Consider the following 26,087-nt stretch of genomic DNA (forward strand, 5'->3'; position numbering starts at 1 on the left):
TAATCAGAAAGCTTTAATTGACAGGAAGCTTTTATTTTATCTAAACTTGTAACTGACAGGAAGCTTTTATTTTATCTAAACTTGTAATGGCACCTCCCACTGTTCTTATTTATTATCCTTAAAATTGTATAGACTTTGTATATTTAGAATAGTAGTGCTAATAGATCCAGGCATTTGAGGTATATTTCTTTGCTCAATTGCATTGATTTGTTGCTTCAATAATTTAATTTCCTGCAGCAGTGATAGGCTAATTGTGTCAGAATGATAGATTGATACACTGAGACTACAAGGACCAACCACTAGTATTGTCAATATAATATTGTCTAAATATTATAAAACCAACTTCTAATTAGTAAATTAGTGTTGATGTTGAATGAAATCTAGTAATGAAGCCATATCTAAGGAGCCAAGGAGTTCTTACTAATGGCTTAATTTAGGCAATTTCATAATTTTTAAAGAATATTCTATTATAACCAGGATTGAGCAAATAAATTGTATACTCTATTTTTTGAAGCTAAAATCTAAATTATGATTAAGCTTTTGTTATTATAATTTCTTTATTCTTTCATTCTTTTTTATTTCTATTACAAAATGTATAATTAAATTAAGACTTACATTTAATAACGATACACAATTATTACCTTGCCATCCAGGTTTACACACAGGCTTAACTTCAACACGTACCAGGACATCTTCAGTTGCACGTTTCTGCCCACAGTCAAAAGCTGTTACCATTATTTCATACTGATGCTCTTTGTCGTAGCTGAGCTTTTCAGTATTTCTGATATTCCCTGTAGGTATAACACAGAACAATAAAAAGCTATTGTTTCATTGCCAACTTACTGTACTAGTGCCATTTAGTATAATGAAACCTATAATAATCGCCAGTAGTATGCAAAAGAACTTCTATATAAAAGGAAATAGGAACAAAAAACTAGAAGAAAGACTGAACTTCATGAGATCTTTTCTTTAATGTACTTCTTATTTTCTTTTTCTCAAAGTTCTTCAGAACATTACAATCAAGCTATCATCTTATACAGGATGGGACCTGACTCTCCAGATTAGGTTCATCAGACACAGAGAAAATAGCAAAGTATTACAAGTATAGTTTGAAATAGAAACATACTGAATGCAGCGATGAAAATGCATACTACTCTCTGCATTAAGGTCACATCTCTAGACTAATGCAACATGAAAGAATATGTATGGATACCATCTTTCTTTGCTGAATCAACAAGCCACATAGCACCTTCAGCAAATTAATAATTCTGTTCTTTCATAATTACTTGGTGTCTGGGAAAATTTATCATGTTAAATTTTTCTCTTGCAATAGTAATAGCATTTAGGCTTATATTCTGCCCCGTAGTACTTTGCAGCACTCTCTGAATGCTTTACAGCATCAGCACATTGCTCCTAACAATCTGGGTCTTCATTTTACCAATCTCAGAAGGATGGAAGGTTGAGTCAATCTCAAGCCCAGACAGGATGGAACTCCAGAGTTTGCTTTCAGTAGTGCATGCTAACCACTGCCCCACCAGTGATCTTGTATTGAATGTATTGGAAATGCCTAAAGATTTGACAACTTATCAACAGCAATGACAATCTGGAGGTTTAGTTTTTTCTTCTCATTCTCTCCAGTTGCTTCACTTCTACATCACTGGCAAGATTTATTTTGGTTAAAATAAAGGCTGTTGTCAATATTTATGGTAAATTTGACCAGTACTTCACTTAGTTTACTCAGTGTTGCAAAGAATTTTTTTCATATCCATCATCAGAAAACCAAATTTCTATTTTTAGCTACAAGGAAGATTCAATTGTTATTTGGCCCCAATTGGTTCTTCTTACAGTTCACATGATATCAACTATTATCAAGCAATGATTTGAAGGATATATATCTCTCACTGTTTTCATTGTTCTGTTTTCACAGCCATTCGTTTTGAAAGACCATTCCTTTAATATTCTGTCTTCACTATCATTAAATGCCCTTAAATTTCATGAACTTGTCCAAAGTAATTATGTCCTTCCTGTAATTAATCTTTGTTTTCTTTGCTACGCTACCATATTCTCCATTTTCACCTGTTCCAGATTCCATGAAAACAATTTGCTTTCCATACTTCTTCACCATCAACTGTGAGTGGTTCACTATGTTATGTCCTGGCATGGCTACTGCCAAGCTGAGAAGATCCCTATTGGTCGAGGTGCGCCTGCTGGCTGGCGGAACAATTACAAGCTCCCAATTGCTTTCCTGTCTGACAGCTAATAGTATAAATAGCTGTAAGACAGGGGACGATGCTCTTGTTGTTGGTTAACTAGTTCTGTTAAAATGAAACCTTCATTGTTATCATAGCTTCCTCCCGTTCTTCCGTAGCTTAATACAAAGCACTGGCTAAACACCCACCCACCAAATTTAGACATTAATGAGGAAAAAAACAAAAAAAAAATATTTTTTTGCCTCACAACTATTTTCACCATCATGTCTGCGATTCCCACTTTTGTCATTTTTATGCCAGACAAGGAATCTTTGGAAGCATTCCTTGAGAGATTTGAATGTTTTCTCAATGCAAATGATTTTGCTGAAATTTCCTCTGAAAGGAAACAAGGCTATTTTTTAAGCTCGTGTGGCCCGGAGATGTTCTCCACAGCTAGGGCTCTAGCTGCTCCTGTTCCTGTGCACTCACTACCATGGGAAGTCTTGATTAATAAGTTAAGAGCCCATTATGCTCCAGCCCCGTCTCGCATAGCCCGTCGGCATACTTTCCAAAAGTGCACTCAGGGTGAAGGTGAGACAGTGAACCAATACATGGCTGCATTGAGGAATTCAGCCATGCATTGTGAATTCCAGAACCTTGATGAGGTTCTATTGGAGCAATTGGTCTGTGGAGTAAAAGACATGCATCTCCAACGTCGTTTATTAGCTCGATCTGAGCTTACATTGCAAATCACTATGGATGAGGCTAGAGCTGCGGAACAATCTGACAGGTCTGCTGCCAAAATTCAGAGGTACCAGGCTGCCCACAGTCAAGCCTCCTCTTTAGCGGCAGTCAATCAGCAATGTGATGGAGAAGAGACCTCAGTGGGAGATGATGATGACATCAGTTGCCTCGGAGCAACCCAAGGGAATAGATGGAAGGCGAAGGCGAAAGCTTCCAATTCCGGCTGCCTAAGCTGTGGCAGTAACCACTTGCATTCCAATTGCAAGTTCAAGACGGCCACCTGTAGGAATTGTGAGAAGATGGGCCACTTATCATACATATGCCATGCCACACATGCACCTTTCAAGCAGCAGGCTGGCAGAAGAGCTAGGAAACCCAGTGAGAAGTCACATATTATCAACCGCGCTGCGGATTCCGAAAAGCAATCTGGACATAAAAAATTTTTACCTCACAGTTTTGAGACACTGATGCCCTAATGGGACAGAGGCAACCATTGTCCAAGGCTGAGAGAAATTATAGTCACCTGGATAAGGAGTCTTTGGCGGCCATAGCAGGAATCAAGCGATTCCATAACTACCTATATGGCCACCACTTTTTGCTCCTTACTGACCACAAGCCCTTATTAGGGATTATAGTTGGCTACCGCCCTACTCTGGACATCCTCTCATCACGCATGTCACAGTGGATGGTCTTTTGGCGGCTTATTCTTACCAATTAGAATACCATCCTGGTAAAAACATGGGGCATGCGGATGCCCTCAGCCACTGCCCCTTGACATCCCTGGGTTCAGATCCAGCCCCAGCCATGTCAGTTCTCTTGATAGAGAACCTTGAGTTGCCTCTAACGGCCACTGATATAGCAATTCACACTAAACGAGATCCAGTTCTCTCCAAGGTGCTATATTGGAACCGCAGAGGGTGGCCTAAGAACAAGCTGTCCGAAGAGTTCCTTCTGTATTATAGATGGCATCAGTTTGGAACTGAAGGATTGCTTATTATGGGGATAATGCAGGGTGGTCGTTCCACCTTTGCTCCACCATACGGTCCTTGATTACCTCCATGAGGGCCATCCAGGCATATTGCGGATGAAAGAGGTAGCCCGCAGCTATGTCTGGTGGGCCAAACTGGATGAAGAAATTGCTGGGTGGGTTGACAGCTGTCAAGCATGTCAGCTGTCCTGGCTTCACCACCTCCGGTTTCACCACCGAAGAAATGGAAATTGCCTCATGGACCTTGGTCCCGCATCCACGTGGATTTTCTGGGCTTGGTCCAGGGGCAAACCATCTTAGTTGTTGTGGCTGCTTTTTCCCATTGGGTAGAATTAGTACCTATGAAATCAATTATTTCAGAGAAATAGTAAGGGCCCTGCAGCACCTGTTCACTACCCATGGGTTACCGGACACTTTGGTGTCTGATAATGGACCTCAACTAACGTCAGCTGTCTTCCAGGCCTTCTTGGACAAATTAGGCTTTCGACATATATTGGTGGCCCATTACCACCTGGCCAGTAATGGCAGGGCTGAAAGGGCAGTTCGGTCAGCCAAGGAGTCTCTTTCTAGAATGGCCCCTGGTAACTTGATGGAGAAAATCACTAACTACCTGACAATCCAACATTCCACTCCCTGTCCAGTGTAAGGCAAAAGTCTTGCTGAATTATTAATGGGGTGGTGCCTATGGACGTTACTGGACCAATTGCACCCCACATATGAAACAGACTCCCCGCAAGCAGAGACAGGTCACACTAGAAGTTTCCTACCTGGGGATAGAGTCTGTGCCCGTAACGGCCAGAGGGATCAGAGATGGGTGCCCGGAGTTATCACACAAGTAACCGGGCCCTGTTCTTATACGGTCCGACTAGATGATGGATGCCAGTGGCGCTGCCACATAGATCAACTGCGGCGCCAAGTTCTGCAACACCAACCTGCAGCTGAGTTACTTCCAAACCGTGTTCAACAACACCCCAAACAAACCTTGGATGATGCCTACTGGCAAGACCCAGCACTCCAACCCTGGCCACATTCTGATGCGTTCTCATTGGCTGGCTTACCTGTTAGTTCCAGAAGGCCACAGAGGGTAGAGTCTCCCATCACTGATGATGCCCATCATCCAGCAGTGGAGGAGTCCAATCGACAACCTGTTCTTCCGGCTCCAGCCCAAGAACTGAGACGCTCAGGGAGGAGTCGGCGTCGGCCCGCCTATTTAAAGGACTATGTCTGCGCAATCCGGGGGGAAGGAGTGTTATGTCCTGGCGTGGCTATTGACAAGCTGAGAAGATCCCTATTGGCTGAGGTGCACCTGCTGGCTGGCGGAATAATTGCAAGCTCCCGATTGGTTGCCTGTCTGACAGCTAATAGTATAAATAACTGTCAGACAGGGGACTCTTGCTCTTGTTGTTGGTTAACTAGTTCTGTTAAAATAAAGCCTTCATTGTTACCATAGCTTCCTCTCGTTCCTCAGTAGCTTAATACAAAACACACGAAGCACACTGATTGACATTACTTTCCTTTTTAAAAAAAATATCTTTATATATTTATCTTCTAATTTTGTCATCTTAATTAAGCTCTCTAAAACTTCCCTACTTTGGCTAACGAAGTCCCATATGCATATATCTGATTCTTAATGTGTCAATCTCTAATTTTAATTCCAGATATCCTTCCTTTCATTTTTACTATATTGGTTATTTCCTTTCCCTTTCCATTTGATTAACTGAATTTCTTCTTAATCATCCTCTTTTTTCATTTTTCTTATATTTAACTCTGTTTTTCTTTTAAGATAGCAACCATTTAACTAATTGCTTGCAATCTATCATTTCATCTGCCTTCAGGTCAATTTTGACTGCCAGAGATTGCTTGTCCATGGCAAAATAAATAAATAAAACTTTTTAGGAAATTCTAATATTTCAATACCAACAGTCTAATATATGGAAATGAGAATGCTCTTATCCCTCTTAGTCTTTCATAAGGCCTTAACCAGATCTCAACCTTTTATAAGGCCTCAACCTTTCATCAAATTTCAACCAGGCTAGGGTGCTAAGTGTGCTAAGGACCTCATTTTCTGGCTGTATGGCTAGCTGGCCAAGTATCTTACTCCTATGTATATTCAAACTGGACGTTGTGGTGGTGTTACATACATATAACGTGTTTACATAAATACACAATATTTTTACAGGCCTTTAAGTTTACCTTTATAATATTTTTCTATTTTGGAACATCAATTGATGGAAAATAGTTCTTTTCTTAATTGAAGAAACAAAGACCAGCCTTGTTTATATTTGAAATCCCACTTCTCTGATTTCACAACTTGTTTGTTCAATTGAAGAATTAAGTTTAAAAGGAAAGGTATTGTCCTATGATCATGAATAAATGATGGTTACAGTTCATAATTATGATACATTCATGCACCCTCAGTAAGCAGTCCCTAGCTATGTACTTAATTTCAAACATAATCTATAAGGTTTCATTCAAACCTCATTCCATCAACTTTGCACTGACTCCAGACAGCTTGAAAACAGCCTCCAAGAGAACAATATAGGAAACAGGCTCGTTCTAGTGACAGTTAAATAGCTAAGAACTTACTTCACCCTCCAAGGTCTGGCAGTCATTCTAACCATTAAAAGAAATCTCTGTACAGTTGGCCTACATTATAACCACAGTCCCAAGTAACACACTGCTTTTAATGAATAAACTCCTGATGATAACATAAATCTTAATATCCCCTAAAGCTAAATAAAAAGTTGCAACTGTTAACATAAATGCTTTAGAAGATTGGTTTCTAAAAAGCCTTTTAATCATTCATGAAAGATCACCAGAGCCACAAAATGCCTACAAAGAAAGGAAATAAATATTTCCAACAAGATCTCTAGCTTCATGGAGTTCAAATATAAGTGTAGGAATTGCAAACTATAAAGGACTATTCTTTTCTTTCAAATGTTGGGCAGTGTTCTGTATTCATGATCTTATTACTCACAAATAAGATTACAGTAATCAAAGCTAAGAAATTGCAGCAAAAGTTTGTACCATATAGAAATAATTGGTTTATAGCATTATGATATGATATATAATATGATATATAATATATAACTCTGCTATTGTATTGTATGACATATGATATGATACTAATATTTTATATCCTGCTATAACATCTTGGGGCACTCAAGCAAAAAAAAAAAGAATGGACAATTAAAATATCATGAAACAAAATTGCACTATGTCCATTGGTTACTGGCTAGCATCCTATTTGACGTGTTTTGCTCCACCTGACATCTCTAGGCACTTGTCAAAAGTAAACACATTGTATTAGTAAGTTGGGATGTAACCAAAGCATGGATACTGATGTAAAGTTAGACTGGCTGAAGAATGGATACTGCTTGCAAAAGAGGTCTTATTATGCAACCATTATAAACCAGAACTTGAGATATTCCCAGATTAGCTGTTCTGTAAAGCAGTAGTGCTGCTTCAATTGAGACACGCTTAGGATCAATCCTAGACCTAACTGCAGTATAAATGTGAAATATGCCTCAGAAATACAACATTGAAATAATATATTGTTCTTCATCTCCTGCAGAGCAAAACTGATCAGTGTTTGTGTGATTAAGGTTTTTTGCTCCAATCTACTGTATATTACTTTAGATTTTTAAAATTAAACTAAATATAACAATTGCTTGACTTTAAGGATATGTTTAAAATCAGTTTCACCACTTTCAGATGTTATGTACCAGAGTTTCAGTTCAAGACCCATTTGTTTTGATGGGTTTGACACGTCCTTTAAATCCCCAGTGCCCAATAATTTAAATCCATCTCTCCTGACAACACTGTCTCATCTATACATCGGCATTCATGAACTGTGCCTGACTAATTGGCACATGTTTCTAAGAATACATGGCATGTGAATCTGAATTTCAGTGTCTATCTAGATGCCTATATTTGACTTCTACAATTGCCCAAGTATGTTTCATGGTGTCATTGAATCTAGTGTGGATTATGACCACCCTAACTTTAGCACTTTTGTAAAGATCAAGTTGTCCATAGCCAAAGTCCTACTGCCCTTTAGAAAAATATTCTTAACCAGAAATGATATGGATTAATCATCCAGGCCTTGGGTCTCTTCTACAAGAATATCTCTTTTATCCACAAAATTATGTCTGTCCTTTTCAAGATCATTAAGAGAATTATCAATTTGGCAGTAGGATGATGCTATCATATCTCAGAAGGTTTAATCTACACATTGATCTGGCTCCATAACAGCTGTAGCTCAGTCATACTGGTTTCAAGGAACCTTGTGATGTATTTCATGAAATCTAGGAGCTTCTTGCACTGAACCCAAACACAATGTCCTTGGGCCTGATAATTATATATTGTGTATTCTGCAGGAAGTTTTTTGTTCTTTAGGAACTATTTGACTTGAACACTAATCTTCAACTCACTGTTGCTAAATTCATCTTGGTGCTTGGTCTCTAAAGGTAGGAAGTGAGGTTTTTTTCCCCTTTCTCTTTCCGGTAATTCTGTAAAATTCCTTCATAAAATTCATAATCTCAGCATTTATATTACAGAAAATGAAAAAATATATATAAATATTGTACAGAATTAATTCTCAGCAAGCAAGATAATAAGAATAAAATATTTGCATTGCTCAAAAAAGCAAGCTTGAAAATTAAAACTACAGCTCCTTAAATGATCTAGAACAGTGATGGCGAAACTTTTTGGCATTGCGTGTCAAAAGCGTGGGGAGCACAGGGGGGTCATGGGTGGGCGTGCCACACCCATACTCCTATGCGCGCAGCCCCACGCGCATTCACATGCAACTCCCCCACCCACACATGCACATGCAAAACCCACCCTCTTTTGAGTCCGCAATGATCTCATTTTTCGTCCTCTCCAGGCTCCAGAGGCTTTCTAGGAACCTGGGGAGGGCAAAAATTGCTTTTCTGAAGCCCCCAGGCCCGCCGGAGCCTTCCAGAGCCTTCCACTTGCACCCGCAGCACCTGCTGCTCCCTGCCGCCTTCAGAGGCAACAAAGGCAATCACTACTCTTGGTGGGGCAGCCATGCTTGCGCGGTCCTGGCCTGAAGCCTCATGACACACCCACACACCGCTGAGCCAAGCACAACTCAACTGCGCCAGGAGGCACCTGGCAACAGCAGCGGTCTCCCAGATGGCTGGCGGGCGGTTGCAAGTGCAATGCTCCCAATGTCCAGCGCCTTCCACCAGCGCAGAAAGGGTGTGTGGTAGGGAAACAGATTCCTGGGGCAGGGGGGGGGGTGAAAGAGAGATCGGACAAGCAGGGGGGGTGTCCCTGTTTGCCACAGGAGCAGCGCTGGGCTGAAGTACCGGGCATTTTCAGTCTCAGGGAGGTGGAGCTTCCCTGAAATCTCCCTCCGTGGACTTGAGGGGAAAGCCCCCTTTTTCCCCCCTTCTCAAATTGCGGGAGCGCAGCACATCTCAACAAGTTGCCAAGCTCACTGGCTAGCTGTGGAGACTAATCCGCCAATGAATTCTAATCGTAGACTCGGCCCCTCTCCCTCCCTCTCTCTCTCTCTCACCAGGCACACCGTGATTTGAGAAGGGGTAAAGGGTTCCCCCCCCCCCCAAGTCCAAGGAGGGAGCAGCGCTGGGCTGAGGGGTGGAAGCTTTGCTTTTCATTTTCACTGACACGGAGAAAATAACTCTGACAGTTTTGCAAAAAGTCATGGCAAAACTTCAAGTGTGTTTTGCAGATTTCAGCCCAGCCTCTCCTTTCAAGCTCAAAGCAGAGGACGATTAAAAAGATAAAATTGAATAAACATATGTACTGCTGTTCATAGGAATTTTTAAAAGGAGTCAGGCATTGAAGGCGCTCTGAACAGAATGTTTGACTCGGAGGGGGAAAATATTGAGTTCTTTTCAAGGTAACTTGAGAGCAACAGCTGCACTAGAAACTGAATGTTTTGTACAGATTGTAGAGAAGGAAGAGGAAGAAAACAAAGCAAAGCTCTCCATGCCTCAGCCCAGCGCTGCTCCCTCTGTGGACGAGGGGGGGAAAGCCCCCCTTATTTTCCCCTTCTCAAATCGCGGTGTGCCTGGTGAGAGAGGGAAGGAGAGGGAGGGAGAGTGTGCATCACCTCCGATTAGCTCTCCAAGCTTGGCTTCTCAACTCTGCGGCCAGTGCTTCGTGCCCAGCCGGTGAATGGGTCACTGGCTAGGCGTGGTGCTGGCCGCAGAGTTGAGAAGCCAAGCTTGGAGAGCTAAGAAATCCATGCAGTCCAAGCGAGCCAGGGAGAGAGAGAGAGAGGGCGCCTGTTTGCCCACCCGCCTGCTGGGCCGAGGCTATGATTAGGCTTCATTTGTGGATTAGTCTCTCTAGCTAGCCGGCACGCTCGGCAACTTGTTGAGAGGTGTCGCTCTCCCGCAATTTGAGAAGGGGGAAAAAAGGGGGCTTTCCCCTCAGGTCCACGGGGGGAGATTTCAGGGAAGCTCCAAATGCCCAGCGGGGTGCTTCAGCCCAGCGCTGCTGTGGCAAACAGGGGAAACATCCCGCCCCACTAGTCTGATATTTCTCTCTCACACACACCTCCAGGAACCTGCTTCCCTACTGCACACCTTTTCTGTGCCTTTCTCCCATGGAGGAGGTCATTCTGCCTCCTAGCTCGGAAGCCAGTGGGGGGGGGGGGGCAAGCTGGGCAGGTGCGATGGTAATTGGGAGAAGATTAACGTATGCCCATCTGCACTCACCACTTCTGCCAGCTCAGGGCAGCTGACTCATGCGTCTTGCAGAGGGGGGCCCAGCCCTCGCCTGCATGACAAAGCATTATCCGGCACTAAGGGTGAATGGGAGTACCCCAAACAAGCAAAGGACATGCCGGCAAACCGCCTGCCTGCGCTCAAGTCAGCCTGCCTCTTTCCCGGCATGGTCTCTATGGTCTCTGGTAAGACCGGATACTTTCCTGCCCTGCTGCATCGTCTCTATGCACCCAGAGGTGGCAGGGACAACAGTTCTGCCTCCCCCCTCCTCAAGCCCAGCAAGAAAGCCTGATCATCCCACCAGATCCATCCAAGGAAGGAGAGAGAGAGCCGGGCTCAGCCGATCTGCTCTCCCCAAGCTAGAAGCAGCAGTTAAGGGCAAAAAAATGGCCGAAAACGAAAGCTGAAGTCAGCTGGCATGCGTGCTGGAACTGACAGGGCAAAGCCACGTGTGCCCTGACAAATGGCTCCGCGTGCCATAGGTTCACCATCGTGGATCTAGATGCTGTATGAGCCTTTGTTTTAGAACACTTTCAACAAAGAACTAGGCTAATAGTTTTTTTATTACATCATTTAACTTATATTTCTTTCATAGAAATATACAAAGTGCCAGTCTTTCAATCAAGCAATTGAAATGTGAAGAGGGCCAATAGGAGTAACTGTAGAGCACCTAGTGTGGCAAATTATAGAACTTACATTATACATCACACATAAAGGGCAAGTTACCCACCTGTGTATGACATCAAGATGTTTTTACATAACTGTATTATTACTGTGACATTATTCTAATGTCATTGAATACATATTCTTTAACTGCCATCTGAATTTCACCAGTCCTAACTTTTTCCATTATCCTCTGACTCTTAGTTATGCACTTTGAAAAAGCAGTTCAGATAGAGGTTGAGGTCAGTGTCAAATGGGGAATTAGTTCCTCTAAAGCAGTTGCAACATAAAATGGCTTCTAAGAGAGAGAAAAAAGGCTCTGCACTCATTTTCAATTTATAATTTTGGTAATCCACTGATGGAATTTCAGAAATAAAAATCTTCACTATTTCCAGCACCCTGGAAATAATTTTACATGAATATATGTTATATATAAATATGTCTACTCAAGATATAATAATTTAAATGCAGAATGGATCCAATCATATATTTATGAAAAAAGTAAGGTTGACATACAATCTAGGAAAAAGACATCTGGATTTCTTAAAAATATACAATTATTGTACATTTGATCCCTAAACTTTAAATTCACTGAAAAGAAAATAAACAAATGAATTCAGTTAACTAAAATCTGGAACACTGGAATGAAATATCTATAAACTGGATACCTCATAGCTGAGGTTCTAAGTTTTAAAATAAAAACATCTAAAATGATTGAAATCCTATAACATGTTGATGTTATTAATACACTATTAATAATATCAGACATCAGAATACTTAAATATTTCAATCAATGTACTAAGACTATATGAAAATCTTGAAAGATGGTAATTATTTTAATTATTAGTTTTTTTTCCACTATTTCATTAAATTGATTCTGGTGCCTAAAAAGAGTGGTTCCTCCTTGCTTTTAATTTAAAATTTTAAGTTAATTTTCTCTAAGAAGGTATTCTTATTGATTCCTCTAGGTGATTTTTAAAAAAGAAAATAGTTCTGAATACTAAACAAACATCCAGGAGATACTCAGAATGAACAGTAGAATCTGAAGAATGTTGTACTGATTCTAAGCAAGATTGTCTTAAATAGATTACAATTGGTTGACAAATATGGTTAATAAATTGAAGTTATTTCTTTTTTCAAGACAAAATTGGAAAATTAGAAGCCACCATAACGCCAACTTTGATAGAAAAATAAATGCTTTCTAGAAAGATATCTCTCAGTTTATATTCCAAAAAATGCATTATATGTCAAATGTCAAGCACTCACCATTCCTGTCAATGGCAAATGGAACATCAGTTGTGACAATTTCATAATTGCATATCTGGCTGTATTGAGGGGAACAATCTTCATCCATGGCTTCTACCTGTAATACACTGTCGTAGATCTTTCCTTCTGTCACTGTAGCCTTATAAGATGCTTCTTTAAAAGCAGGTGCAAATTCATTAGCATCTTTTACTTGGATATGGACCACAGCTCTAAAAAGAAAGACTATTATTCTCAATTTCTACTTATTTTCTAAATCCACTGTAGTATGGACAGTGGCATGTATTGCTTAAATTTTATAAACAATTGGTGTTACAAATAATACAATTTCTATATGAAAAATGGGTAGAAAATATGTAAGTTTGAAGACTTACCAATAGTTAATAGAATTAAAATATGTATTTTAATGAAAACTACTTATTTAAACTAATTTTTGGATTAACTTCACTTTTTACTGCACTTCTCTATTATTTTATTTGCTTTTATGTGGATGTTAAATGTTGCAATTTTCACAATATTGAGAGAATATAATACCCTCTCACAATGAGATTGCCATGTATACTGAATGTAACCAACACTTTAAATGTTCACATTGTTAAATCAACAAACATTTGTATTTTTCATTTAGAACATGATTATACATTACTAAGAATCAAGTGTCAAGAATAGAACATTAGTTTACATTATCATCTATATTACAGATTACACACAAAAAATGAAAGGAAATCAAAATAATCTGGGACATATAAACAAAGTAATAATTTCAAAAATCAGCTGATCATTTACTAATAGGTAAAAGAGAGTATATAGCTACTACAACTGCAGACTAGTGTGTTTAAAATAATTGCTATTCTATCTAAATGTACTATTGAAGAAACCAGTTTTACTTGATCAGAGAACAAGAAAAAAATTAACATGCAGTCCTATGAATTTTGTTTTAATTCCTTCTTTAGCAACATTGCTGAACATTAGAAGGATCTATTCAGCCTGAATTGTAAGTGTACATCCCAAAGCACATACTCCTGGTTGTCACTCACTTGTGAGATTTTTTCCAGTTTGTTCCACTAGGCTCTGTGCCACAGTCATATGCCTGAATGATAAATGTGTACTCCTTCTGCAATTCACAGTCAATTGGACTTCTTGCTCGAAGCTGACCTTCTCCAGATGTCTTGTTTAGGACTACAGCTTCAAAGGGCATTTCTTGTCCATGGATTTTAAAAGCACAGATTTCACCTACAAGAAATAACAAAAAGAGGTATATTCTTTGATTTAAAATGCACAACTTAATTTGAATGAAGTATAAAGAATGATTGTAGTAATGCACGGAATTCAAATGTAACCAATCGACATGCTAGCTGGAAGACGTATTGAAGAGTGTTTTGTGTGTGTGTTATCCGTCTAATTAAAACAATAACAAAATAACAAAAAAGAAATCCAGAAAAATTATATGGACATTGTGCAAGCAGTTTATAACCCATTGTTTGAAAGATTTTGGTAGTTATAACATTCTTATTTAAAAAAAAAACAATACAAGCAGTTTTCTGAATACAATTATTAATAAATGCTAACAACTGACTCATCATGATTAATATACAAAATAAAGTTGCAATTTGAAAATATTGGATATTTAATTTTCTTTATACTTGCTAAAAAAAAGCAGAATCCTATACTATAGATAACATTAGGGACACAGGGTACACATATGTCTATACTCACTATGCACACATATTCAGAGCACTGTCCTTCCATACTTAACATTTTTTGAAAAGAACTATTCACATGATATTCATATATTTTTCTACTTGCAGTATATACCGGTAGTTATTTTAATTGCTCTTATCTTTTATTTGCCAAGAGTCTCCACTGCAGCTAAGAATGAAGAATTTAGCCACCTGATCACTCATTTGCAATTTATTGTCCATGCTTCAAGAAATTTTCCCAGTTTATATATGGAAATTTTGTTAACTTATTGATCCAAGGTAATGTGCTGGCTAAAGTAAGCTAGTTTTAAATCTGGGTTGTCAATATTTGATCAATATATAATCTTGTATTGATATGAAGGAAAGGAATGTAGGCAAAACAGCACCACCTAAAGGTTATATTAATGTTCAAACAAAAGTCACTGGATTACTAAAAGCTTCATTTGTTATGACTAGATTAAAACAACGTAACAATTTGAAACAACAAATATTTAGCTGTTGCCTAGTCACCTATACCTTTAAAAATATTTGTTCATTATTAATGTAATGTTCTAAAGTTATTATCTGTTAGGAATAAGTAAATTATATATGTAAAGTTGATTCTGAGACAGGAATTATTTATTTTTTTACAGTGTCATATTCTTCTGAACTATGTAACTTAATACACAGAAAATGATGACTGGACATAGCCAGAAATTAATTCCAAGTAAATATTCTGCCTGGACTCACTCTTGCAGTTTTCTCAACAAGATATTTCAGTAGGAGTTTGCTATTTGCTAAGAAGGTGATTGGCCCAAGGCTTCAGTCAGCTTCATGCATAAAGCATGTATATTGGGGCGTTTCCATTTTTTCCATTTTCAATTTCCAAACATTAGGGCTGCTCAAAAATTGTGACATGTCTTGATGAGTGTAAAGATATGTTGGTTACTTTAATAGAAGTTGTGTTTGGTAAATAACTACATAAATATCATAAAGGCTCAAAAACAGGAAAACATGCTCAAGAGATTGCAGATAATCTGATATATTTCATGAAGAAGAAAGGCATTGACAAAAGCTTTAAGGCCTTTGGAGGAGATTCTACAAACGGTAATACTGGCTGTGAATGTCGTGCCATGCATAGGGCAGAGCATCCACTCTGCTGGAGCTGATTGCCTGGTCTGAAGGTGAAATTAATATGTGAGATAATATGAGAGATATGTGAACAGGTCACAGAGGCCAAGAAGCAAGTCGGCGGCTGATGTTGAATAACGAATCAAAACAATACTTAATGAAACTCACATAAACTTTTTTGTAACTCAGATAATTGCTTTCTGATGTTAGGTTATGATCACATGGATTATTTTTTGTTAGCTAGATAAGATTCATGCAGAAAAAAACTTTTATTTTTGTAGCACACGGTGTAATTGTGAGAAAATAAAGTTAACAGTATTTATGGGACATATGATCAGACATGGATTTACCATACCAAGCTAAATGTTGTGTAATTGCAAAAAAAGCAGAAGATTTGAATTATTGGTGTAAAAACAAATATTTTTAGAATGCCTCAATGAAAAAAAAAGGAAAAAAGTAATTTTCATCCCATTAAATGACATACCCTAATTGTGTGTGTGGGTACGTGTGTGTGCATACTGAAACAGGCAGGCAGGCAGATGTTTTCAGTCTCTGTTGCAATTCCCAAAGGCCTTCCCAGAGGTACATGTGCTCATGTACTGGCATATATGGTCCAATAACTTGGGGTGTATGATAGGAATTTTCATGTTGTGGGAAGGCTGGTTATTGGCCAATATTTGAGTGGTGCTGTTCTCTTGTGGGGGTCTTTCCTGATCAGCATTAGCTTTCTTTGGATTAGCAGTCTGGGCAAACGTTTGCTGCTAGCAAATGGTTCATCTGTGCTGCTAGGTATTTGTGTACTGCTGTTAGTTTCCTTAGTTGTTAGATTGTCACAAAAGGCGAGCGGAGACGTGAGGCGAATTAACAGCTTTTTATTGAACACAACACAGTCAACGTATTTACAGGAGAGAAGCAAGCTGGGCTCGTCTGACAGCTATTTATGTGAAGCTGTCAGACGAACCAGCCAATCCGCACACCGGATTTTCCCCGCTTTCAGCCAGGTCGCGTCTTGGCCAATCAGACGCGACCTGGCTGTTGCTAACACAGATGCCGGCTGTCAGGGGGAATTCCCTGACGTCATCTGCTCGGATATAACACTCCTTCCCCCCCAGTGAGTGCGCATGTGCGGACGACGCACATACGAACTCACGTAAATAGGCTGGGCGGCGCCGGAGCCGCCCAGAACGTCTCAGTTCTACAGGAGACGCCGGAGGAGAAGGAGGTGCCCGTGGTAGCTCCTCCCGCAAGGGAGTGGAGCTCCGGGCACCATCTTGTTGGCCTACCATGGGAGGAGAACCGCACGAATCAGGTAGGCAGGGCCGAGGGGGCGCGGCCGAAGGCGGGCTTGAGTAAGGAACAACAGGGTAGGCCTGGCCTGACTCGGGGAAGGCCAACGGAAAACCGGGGGGAGTTCGCCAAATGGGCGGAACACCCCCAACCATGGACGGCCGGGAGGCGGCGTCCGAGACCGGAACGGTCCAGGGCAGCTGGACTGGGTTAACTGGGACTGGTGGTAGGGCACCAGGAAGCGATGCATCAGTGGGCTCAGGTGGAGCGACGACGATGGCCGACCCTGCAGGGTTGTTGTCGCTGTTGAACGGTAGGCGGCGCCTCAATTGATCCAGGTGCCGCCGCCATTCGGTCCCATCAGGTAGCTGGACCCTGTAAGAACAGGGTCCGGTTATGGAGGTGACGGTGGCAGGCACCCACCTAACAGCCCCTGAGAAGGCCTGAGCCCACACGAAATCCCCCACTGCGAAGGAACGGGACGGGGGCCCCAGGTTGCCAGGCTGTTCCTTTGAATAGAGCGGGTGCAACCTATCCAAAGTGGTCCGCAGGCGCCGGCCCATCAGCAGTTCAGCTGGAGACTTCCCGGACAGGGGGCAAGGAGTGGCATGCTGTACCAAAAGGTAAGCAGCCACCCTTGATTGCCAGACCGCCCCATCCATCCTGCCTAACGCCTCCTTGGCCGAGCGGACCGCCCGTTCCGCCCGGCCATTACTAGCTGGATGATATGGGGCGACCGGGGCGTGGCGGATGCCCTGAGAGGCCAGGAACAACTGAAAAGCGGTGGACACGAACTGAGGCCCGTTGTCAGAGACAATGACGTCCGGCAAGCCATGGGTGGCAAAAAGCCTAGTCAGTTCTCTGACCGTGGCCTCAGCTGTGGTGGATCTCATGAGAATGAGCTCCACCCAGCGCGAATAAGCGTCCACCACTATCATGAAGACCTGGCCTCTGAAGGGCCCCGCAAAATCAATGTGTAGGCGGGACCAAGGCCCACGGGGCAGTTCCCATTCCCGCGGTGCGGCCGCCAGTGGTGCCGGTCGGGAAAGTTGGCAGGGGGAGCAGCCGGCCACCCAAGCGGCTATCTCGTCGTCCATGCGAGGCCACCACACATAGCTGCGCGCCAGGCCTTTCATGCGCACTATGCCTGGGTGGCCCACATGAAGGCGAGATAGCACCTGGTGGCGCAGGCTGGGTGGAATGACCACCCTGTCACCCCACAGGAGGCACCCACTGTGAAGTGACAGCTCCAGCTGCCTGGCCTTGAAGGGGCGAAGGTGCTCAGGCACCGGTCCCTCAGGCCAGCCCCTCTGGACCCAAAGCATGACCTGGGACAGGTCAGGGTCAGCCCTAGATTTTGTGGCCACATCTCCGGAGGAGAGGGGCAGAGCCAAATCCGCTATGGCCAAAACCAACAGGCAGGGCACTGTCGGAGGGTCGGAAACGGGAAGGGGGCAGCGGCTTAGGGCATCGGCGTGCCCTATGTGCTTGCCCGGACGGTAGAGCAGAGTGTAGCTGTAAGCAGCTAGGAACTCTGTCCACCTAGTCATGCGCGGAGAAAGTATGGGAGGGGTCGGCTTGTTACCAGCCAAAAGCCCAAGGAGTGGCTTATGGTCGGTGAACAAAGTAAAATGCCGCCCATAGAGGTAATCGTGAAACCTCTTAATCCCTGACACTGCAGCCAGAGCCTCCTTGTCAATCTGGCTGTAGTTGCGTTCCGCAGAAGTCAGTGTCCGGGAATAAAAGGCAATGGGGGCCTCCGAGCCATTGGGCAGCACATGGCTCAGGACCGCCCCCAAACCCACGGGGGAGGCGTCACAAGCAAGAGTCAAAGGCATCTTTTCCGAATATTGGATGAGGACTGCCTCTGACGTCAGCATGTCTTTGACAGCCGCGAACGCATGGCTGCTGATCGGTCGAACAACCGATGCAGCGGCTCGGCTAGTGACGCCTTATGCGGCAAAAATGGCACGTAAAAGTTAAGCAAGCCAAGGAACGCCTGCAGCTCCGTCTTGGAGGCAGGCGTGGGGCGTTCCTGATGGCTGCTACCTTGGAAGGGGTGGGGTGAATTCCTTGGGCATCAATGGTGAAGCCCAGGAAATCCACCCGCGGCACAGCAAACGAGCATTTGCTGTGTTTCAATTTTAAGCCTGCGCCCCTGAAACGTTCGAGGACCTTCTCTAGTATTTCGATGAGGCCCGATCGGCTGCTAGCGGCGATCAGGACGTCATCAAAATACGGAACCAAACGCTCCATAAGGCTCTGGAAGATCCCCGGGGCCACGGAAACGCCGAATTGCAAGCGGCGGCAACGGAAAGCTCCACGGTGGGTGACGATGGTCTGCGCGGCTGCCGCCTCATCATCCACCGGAAGCTGCTGGTAGGCCTGCGCCATATCCAGTTTCGCAAAGATGCAGCCTTGTCCTAAAGAGTGGAGCAAGTGCTGCACTACCGGAACTGGATAGGGGTTCGCCTGGAGGGCAAGGTTAATGGTGGATTTAAAGTCAGCGCAGAGGCGAATAAAACCATCCGCCTTGACTGGGATGACCAAAGGGGTCTCCCACTTGGAGTAATCCACAGGCTCCAAGACTCCCTGCGCGACGAGCTTGTCCAGCTCCGCATCAACCTTGGCCCTCAAGGCGAAAGGCACCCTACGGGCCTTCAGCCTAATGGGGGCAACCTGGGGATCTAGGTTGAGGGAAATGGGGGTCCCTTTATATGCCCCCAGCTGCCCATCAAACATGTCAGAGAACCTTGTAAGCACGTCGGCCACGTCAGGAGGCGTGGCCACTACTTGCCTTACCCCGTGCACTGACAGACCTAGTGCGGGGAACCAGTCAAGGCCCAGGAGGGCTGGCAAAGGATTTTCCACCACCAAAAGGGGAAGGCACCCCGAAAAGTCCCCATACTCCACCCGCACCAGGTGACAACCCAGGGTAGGAATCAGAGTCCCCTGGTAGTCCCGGAGGGTTGCGTCTGGGGAGGAGTGTTGGGTCTTGGAGATGCCTGGGCAGAGGCGGGAGAACTCTGCCCACGACAGGAGTGATCGGGATGACCCCGAGTCCACCTCCATGGTGCAGGGGGAGCCTTCAATGAGGAGCGACGCCTTGATGCGCTCCGCACCTGCACCGGTGTGGAAGGCCAACTCTGCAGGCCTGGCGTGTTGATCAGCGTCCATGGCGTAGCAGCCTCCGCGCGAAGGCTGTTGCTGCTGCTGCTGCTGCTGTCGTCCGGAGCGGCTCACAGGTCGCGGCTTGGCGGCGGCTGCAGTCGAGGAGTCATCAGGGCGCTGAGGCAAGGGGAATTGCGCTCTGCAGACCTGGGCCAGATGTCCTTTCTTAAGGCAGCGGCGGCACACCGCAGCCTTAAAGGGGCAACCAGAGCGATCGTGGTTGCCTCCGCAGCCCAGGCAAGCGGTCGCGGCTTCTCAGGCTCGCTGAGGGGCGCGTCTTCTTGATGACTGGCCTATACGGGCCACTGCTCCTTCCTCCGGGTAGTCAATCGGCAGAGGGACCAGCTCGTCCACCAGGCAAGTGCGGCCGGGCGGAGGTGGCAGGTTGAACATCTCCGCCATTGACTTGTCGGAGAGTTCAGCCGCCCTTGCCTGTTCAATGGCCCCGGTGAGCGTGATGTCCGCTTGGGACAGAAGCCACCGGCGCAGGCGTAAGTCTTTGACGCCGCTGACAAACTGCTCTGTGAGGTTGCGGTCCAGATCGGCGAACTCGCACCTCATCGCCGCTGTGCGAACCGACTGGAGGAACTGGCTCACAGATTCCTCCGGCTTCTGCACACAGCGTCTGAAGGCGTAATGCCTCGCCACCCAGGATGGGGTAGGGGCATAGTGGCGCTGTAGACGCTCCGTTAAGGTGGCCCAGTCCACTGAGTGGACCGGCTGAGGAGCTGCTAGTGAGCGAGCGGCGCTGAACATCAGCGTGCCGCAACAGCTCAGAAAGAAACTGCATTTTTCATCGTCCGGCAAATCGCGTCGGCCATTGGTGATCAGGTAGCACTCGAAGCGCTCCAGGAACGCTTCCCAGGTCTCGCCGTCGCAGCCGAAAGGGACGAACATTGGCATCGCCGACATGGTCTCCTCAGAGTTCAACAGTTAGACAGGAACGAAGAGAATGGTCGCCAGGACAATTGTGCCGAGGTGGAATGTTTGGTGGGTCAGCGGCAGCCAAATCCCACCTTCGTCGCCAGTGTTAGATTGGCACAAAAGGCGAGCAGAGACGTGAGGCGAATTAACAGCTTTTTATTGAACACAACACAGTCAACGTATTTACAGGAGAGAAGCAAGCTGGGCTCGGCTGACAGCTATTTATGTGAAGCTGTCAGACGAACCAGCCAATCCGCACACCGGATTTTCCCCGCTTTCAGCCAGGTCGCCTCTTGGCCAATCAGACGCGACCTGGCTGTTGCTAACGCAGATGCCGGCTGTCAGGGGGAATTCCCTGACGTCATCTGCTCGGATATAACATTAGTCAGTACGTTTGGATTATGTTTGGGCAAGATGTTGTATAGCTCTTCAAGTTTTTGACCCACTGATGGAGGTCTGCTACTGTGATGGTGACTTGTTCCTGTTTTGGGAGTCTGATGTGGTCTGCTCTCAGATCCTGCAGCCAGTCTGTAACTGGTGTTACTGTATGGTGTTATCCTAAGGGTTGATTGTACTTAGTTTATCCATGATCTTAAGACCTCATATCAGCAGCAATGGTCTTTACTGGAAGGTAGTGATCCTCCAGCTTCAGATGTTGGCTGTATATCTAGTTTTTCTTCAAGCTCTTTTTTGAATATGGGATATAATCAAGTTGTGACAGCAGCTTCCTCTTCACTATGTTGATGCATAGCAGTCTTCTCTCCATCCATAGTTTCCTGATATGCTTCATATAAGCCATCTCATTAGGTCTGCTGTTGTAGTAGCATTCCATCAGTTCCAGGTTCGCTTCTCTAATCCATATATGGCTTGATTCAGTAACCCACTTAACAGATTGTCCTGGTCTGTCAGCATCTTATAAGGACCTTGTAAATCTGGGCAACATCAAAGCCAGTATGACTCTCCTAGTTTATGTCACTCTATATTTTGAAATAGGCAGTAAAAGGAGTTATTTGCCCAAGGTATGGCAAGTTTGAATTTGACCCCCAATCTCTGACAGCAAAGGAAATACTATAACCACTACTCTATCCAGCTGCGTGTGTGTGTGTGTGTGTGTGTGTGTTGCTCTTTTTTCTTTTTCTAATTTGTTCTGTTTAATTAAAGGCAAAAAAGTAAGATATTGCTGTTCTAAAGATTACAATGCTATATTACTATCAGCATGGTAATGTTTCAGCCACTGTAAAACTAATGTGATGAGATTTTTGCTCAAGGATATGAAGCTCTTTGTGTATAAGAATGGAAGAGCTTAATTTATAAGAGTGATGCTCCATGGTCTAAAGGTTTGTCAAGTGTTCTCTTGTGCTTAAAATCTGGTCTTCTATCTATAAAGTTCCCAGGAAAAACAGCTAGATAAAATGCTGATTAAAGCTAACTAGCACTGAGGGATCTAAGGCTTCCCTAATTCTCCTAATGCTCCAACCAGGGTATGATGAACCGATTTCAGAAATAAAGCATCATATTCTTAATTCCAATTTTCAGAAAGACTGAGTTTCTTCCTGTAAGAGTGGTCTCTGCAGAAATCCTTTTAGCCAAACCAATTATTTTCTCAATATTTTGTTCCACTTAGAACATTTCCAATGGCTAAATTTATTATTTTGTCATTTATAGTTCACTACTATATTCATATGCCTTTACAAGGCCATTTCTGCCTCTGCTCATAAAGTTTAAATGAATCAGTTTTTCATGTTTTGTTGTGTTGTCCCATGTTTAATCTAACCTCTATTTAACAATACTCTTGTTAATCATCTGGACCAAATAGATGAGCAAAATCTGCTTTTTTCTGCCAGGAAATCTGCCTACAGAAATAAGCAGGAATGTTACCAGATTTTGTTTAATAGCAATTACTGTGAGTATATGAATATAATTTTGGAATGGTCAACCAGTAAGTTACATTTGAGATCTGATTTAGCTACTGCTACGGTATTTGTTTTAACAATTATTTTATATCTTGTTTTCTTGCTTTCTTTTATTCAAAGTTTAATTATGAATGAATGATTATGATTGTGCCAAATATTAATGTTGGAGTAGGAATTGAGTGGCCCACATATTGGCTGAATGAATGAATGAACACATATATAAATATATTGATAGTATGCCAATTCTTAACCAGATCTGGATTGGTGAAATAATAAATACACAAGAATAAGTTAGTCACCCAAAGAGTAGATAGGCATCAGGAGAGTTCTAAGAATGGCAGATCATTATTCCTCAAACATGTCTAGCTATCACAGAAATTTTGGAACACAAGGGCAACCTTAAATAAACAGAAAAGGTAATATTTTACCAATTTTTTTCTAGAAACATCTTCATTTTAATGCTGCTGACTTCTTATATTTCTCTGTGATGCTTCTAGGAATGTAACAATGGCATAATGGACTGAATTTGTGAAAATAAGTCTCAGTGTGCTTTGCAATAATGAAGTTACCCTGTAGATATACAATACATCAATAAAAATCATGGGTTTTGAGTTTTGTTTTTATTACTATATCGACCACATAGCCCAGTGTCTAGCAATACAACATTCTCAGAAATTAAAACTTGGCAGCGTCTAAAATAAAAAGAGTTTTGTGGAAGTAAAACAAGGGAAGTTGTCTACTTTAGAAATATTTCCAGCATTTGTCTCATTTTATTGAAAAACACATTATCACTGTTCAGTATAATGAGCGCGACAACTCATTAATTACAGAACAGATTAATAATTGCATTAAATTGAGGAAGATCAACAATATCCTAAATATTGCATCTTTAATGTCAGAGAATTTCAATTAAATTGTCTTCAGCAATATGCTTCAATATATTTTGAAGAAAAATTAGAACCCTTCTCCCAGTTAGTATCTTAGGTTAGTATCTTATACTCATTTGTATTCAGACAGATACACAAACACTTATAGACATACAGTATGCATATATGCAGAAGAGCCATGCATTAATTATGATGAAGTCAAGAAATCTGGCAAATACCTGAAGTGAATTAAATCCTAGGATTTCTTTATAACATAAAATAATAGCAATAATGTACAGGTTGTTAATGTTAGGCAAGATTCTTAAATACAGTAAAATGTTTATTATATAGAAACAAGACTAAAAAATTTTAACTGTCTCAAAAGTACATTCTTTTTTTCACTTTTCTTAGATCATAGGTTTTTCCAGGCTTTTCATGCTTGTAATGCTGAAACTGAATCATCATTATATTTTAATATTAAATTTGAAATTAATGGAATGGAGAACATAAAAATTAAAACTCTATGCGCAGCACAAACCAATAAAATGTAATGGTGTAAAAAACTCTAAAATAATAAATTGTTCCAATAATTTAGAAAAGGGCAATAAAATAAGTACGTTTTTAATTAAGCCAACCTCAATAATGAAAATCATGAAATTAATTTCTGATTTCACAAATAAATATATCTATAATATGTTCATTCATGGTAGTAAAAATGAAAACAGTTCATCTCTTTTAACTGTTCAAGTTAATATGTATGTAACCAAGGAAACTACATGGGGTTTTTAAAATATATATATATATATATTTTTAAATGAATTCAAAAGATTATACTTTTAACTAAATTCTAATGTGAGTGCTACTATATGGTCACAAAAATATAAACACTATTAGAATTGCTCATCCTAACAGTGCAAGAAAATGAGAGGGAAGGAACAGCATGAAACTGGTGTTAGGTTCAACTTATATAACTGATATAAAGGACTTAAGAGGAAAAAAAGTGCAAACTTTGGGGAAAATGTTAACATTAGTTAACATGTGAGTGCACAGATGTGAGTGATATTTCTTGAAGTTCCCAAACAGGACCTGGGTTGAAATGGTTTCACCGTCAGTTGTCTTCAAGCTCAGTTAAGGTATTAGGAAATGACTTATGTACGCTAAATACATAGTTTGAAACAGTGCTTGCAAAATTGCCTATTTCCATACAATCTATCCCAAACTGCCGGATCAACATATTTTCAATTATAATTCTGACAAAGTGACTTCTTAATAATTGGTTTCAGAATTTGTCTAGATCAAACAAATCATTGTTGATGATATGAACAACAGTTGTTGGACAGTTTTCTGGCACTATGTATATTCTGCATGAAAGAGGCTCTTTGATTACATCTATAAGTTCCTTCAAAGCTGGTCCTGGAGACTTGACACCATGGTACCCAGGTGTTCCCTAATCATCTCTTTTCTTACCTTAAGTAGCCCCTCCTTCCATTTATTCATTGAGCTATTAACCAGAACAATGGTCCAGTCTATGGCTGTTCCTTTGTGGTATGCCATAGGGGTGGGTGCTCTCTCTGCTTCTTTTTAATATCTACATGAAGCTGCTGGGTAAGGACATCCAACATTATGGGACAAAGACTCATCAATACGCTGATGATACCCAACTTTACAACTGTATTCATGATGATCCGAGTGTTGCTGTAGTTACTCTATAGTAATGCCTGGAGGCTTTAGGGATTTGGATGGGGGACAGCAGGCTTCAGCTGAATCCAGATAAGACTGTGGCTATGCATTCAAGAGCCCACAGGATCAGGGTGGTGGTGGTGTCTATCATCCTTAGTTATTGAAGAGGTTACACTATCTAGACAGACCCAGTGCAATATGGGAGGTCTCCTAGACACATAGCTCCTCCTCAAAGAGCAGGTGACAGTTGTGGCTAGGAGAGCCTTTGCATGTCTTGAGTGTCAGTTGTGCCCTTTCCTTAATCATGAGGACCTGCACACAGTCACTTATGCTCCCAGCTGAATTACTGCAATGCCCTCTATATGGGACTACCGATGGAGAAAGAAAGGAGTCCCTGTGGATTTTATTCTCCTAGTCTTTACTGACTATAGGAGGCAGTGCTCAACTCTGCTTCAAGAGCCATTAAAGTACCCTTGAAGAGTATTTGGTGGTATATTCACTATACAAAAGAGTATTTTTATTGTTATTTTTTCCTTTAAAAGATTTCAGTTTTCTCTTTCAATTGAATTATAGAATTATATGCTACATTAAATGTGCAAAAAATTATTAAGGGGTTGTTGTTTTTTTGCATCTCAAAACCTGGCATTTTAACAGGGCTGTGCAGACTTCCTATATCTATATGTTAGTCCAAGTAAAGCTGCTTTTTGCAATTGATTTATGATTGATTTAATTGATTTATGGCAATTATGTCAATGCTGATGAATTCAAGTAGTGGTCCAGATGTTTTGTAACTATTCGTAGTACCTTTGCTTTCTTTTGCCCCACAATCATTCTATTTGCAGGTCTTCGTATTTTGTTATCTTC

At 42.2% G+C, this 26,087-nt stretch overlaps 1 protein-coding gene across 1 annotated transcript in view; it reads right to left on the bottom strand.

The window, feature by feature from the left end:
* The window catches only part of CLSTN2 (calsyntenin 2), a 284,420-nt gene that overhangs the window by 87,093 nt on the left and 171,240 nt on the right, over positions 1-26,087 (bottom strand). The window contains exons 3-5 of the mRNA XM_081953844.1: positions 13,610-13,805; positions 12,576-12,784; positions 642-791 (exon numbers count right to left, since the gene is read on the bottom strand). Coding sequence (XP_081809970.1) covers positions 642-791; positions 12,576-12,784; positions 13,610-13,805 — 555 coding nt within the window. The remainder of the gene's footprint in view (positions 1-641; positions 792-12,575; positions 12,785-13,609; positions 13,806-26,087) is intronic.

The sequence above is a fragment of the Natrix helvetica genome (assembly GCF_964273705.1).
Source record: "Natrix helvetica genome assembly, chromosome: 5".
NCBI classification, from domain to species: Eukaryota; Metazoa; Chordata; class Lepidosauria; order Squamata; family Natricidae; genus Natrix; species Natrix helvetica.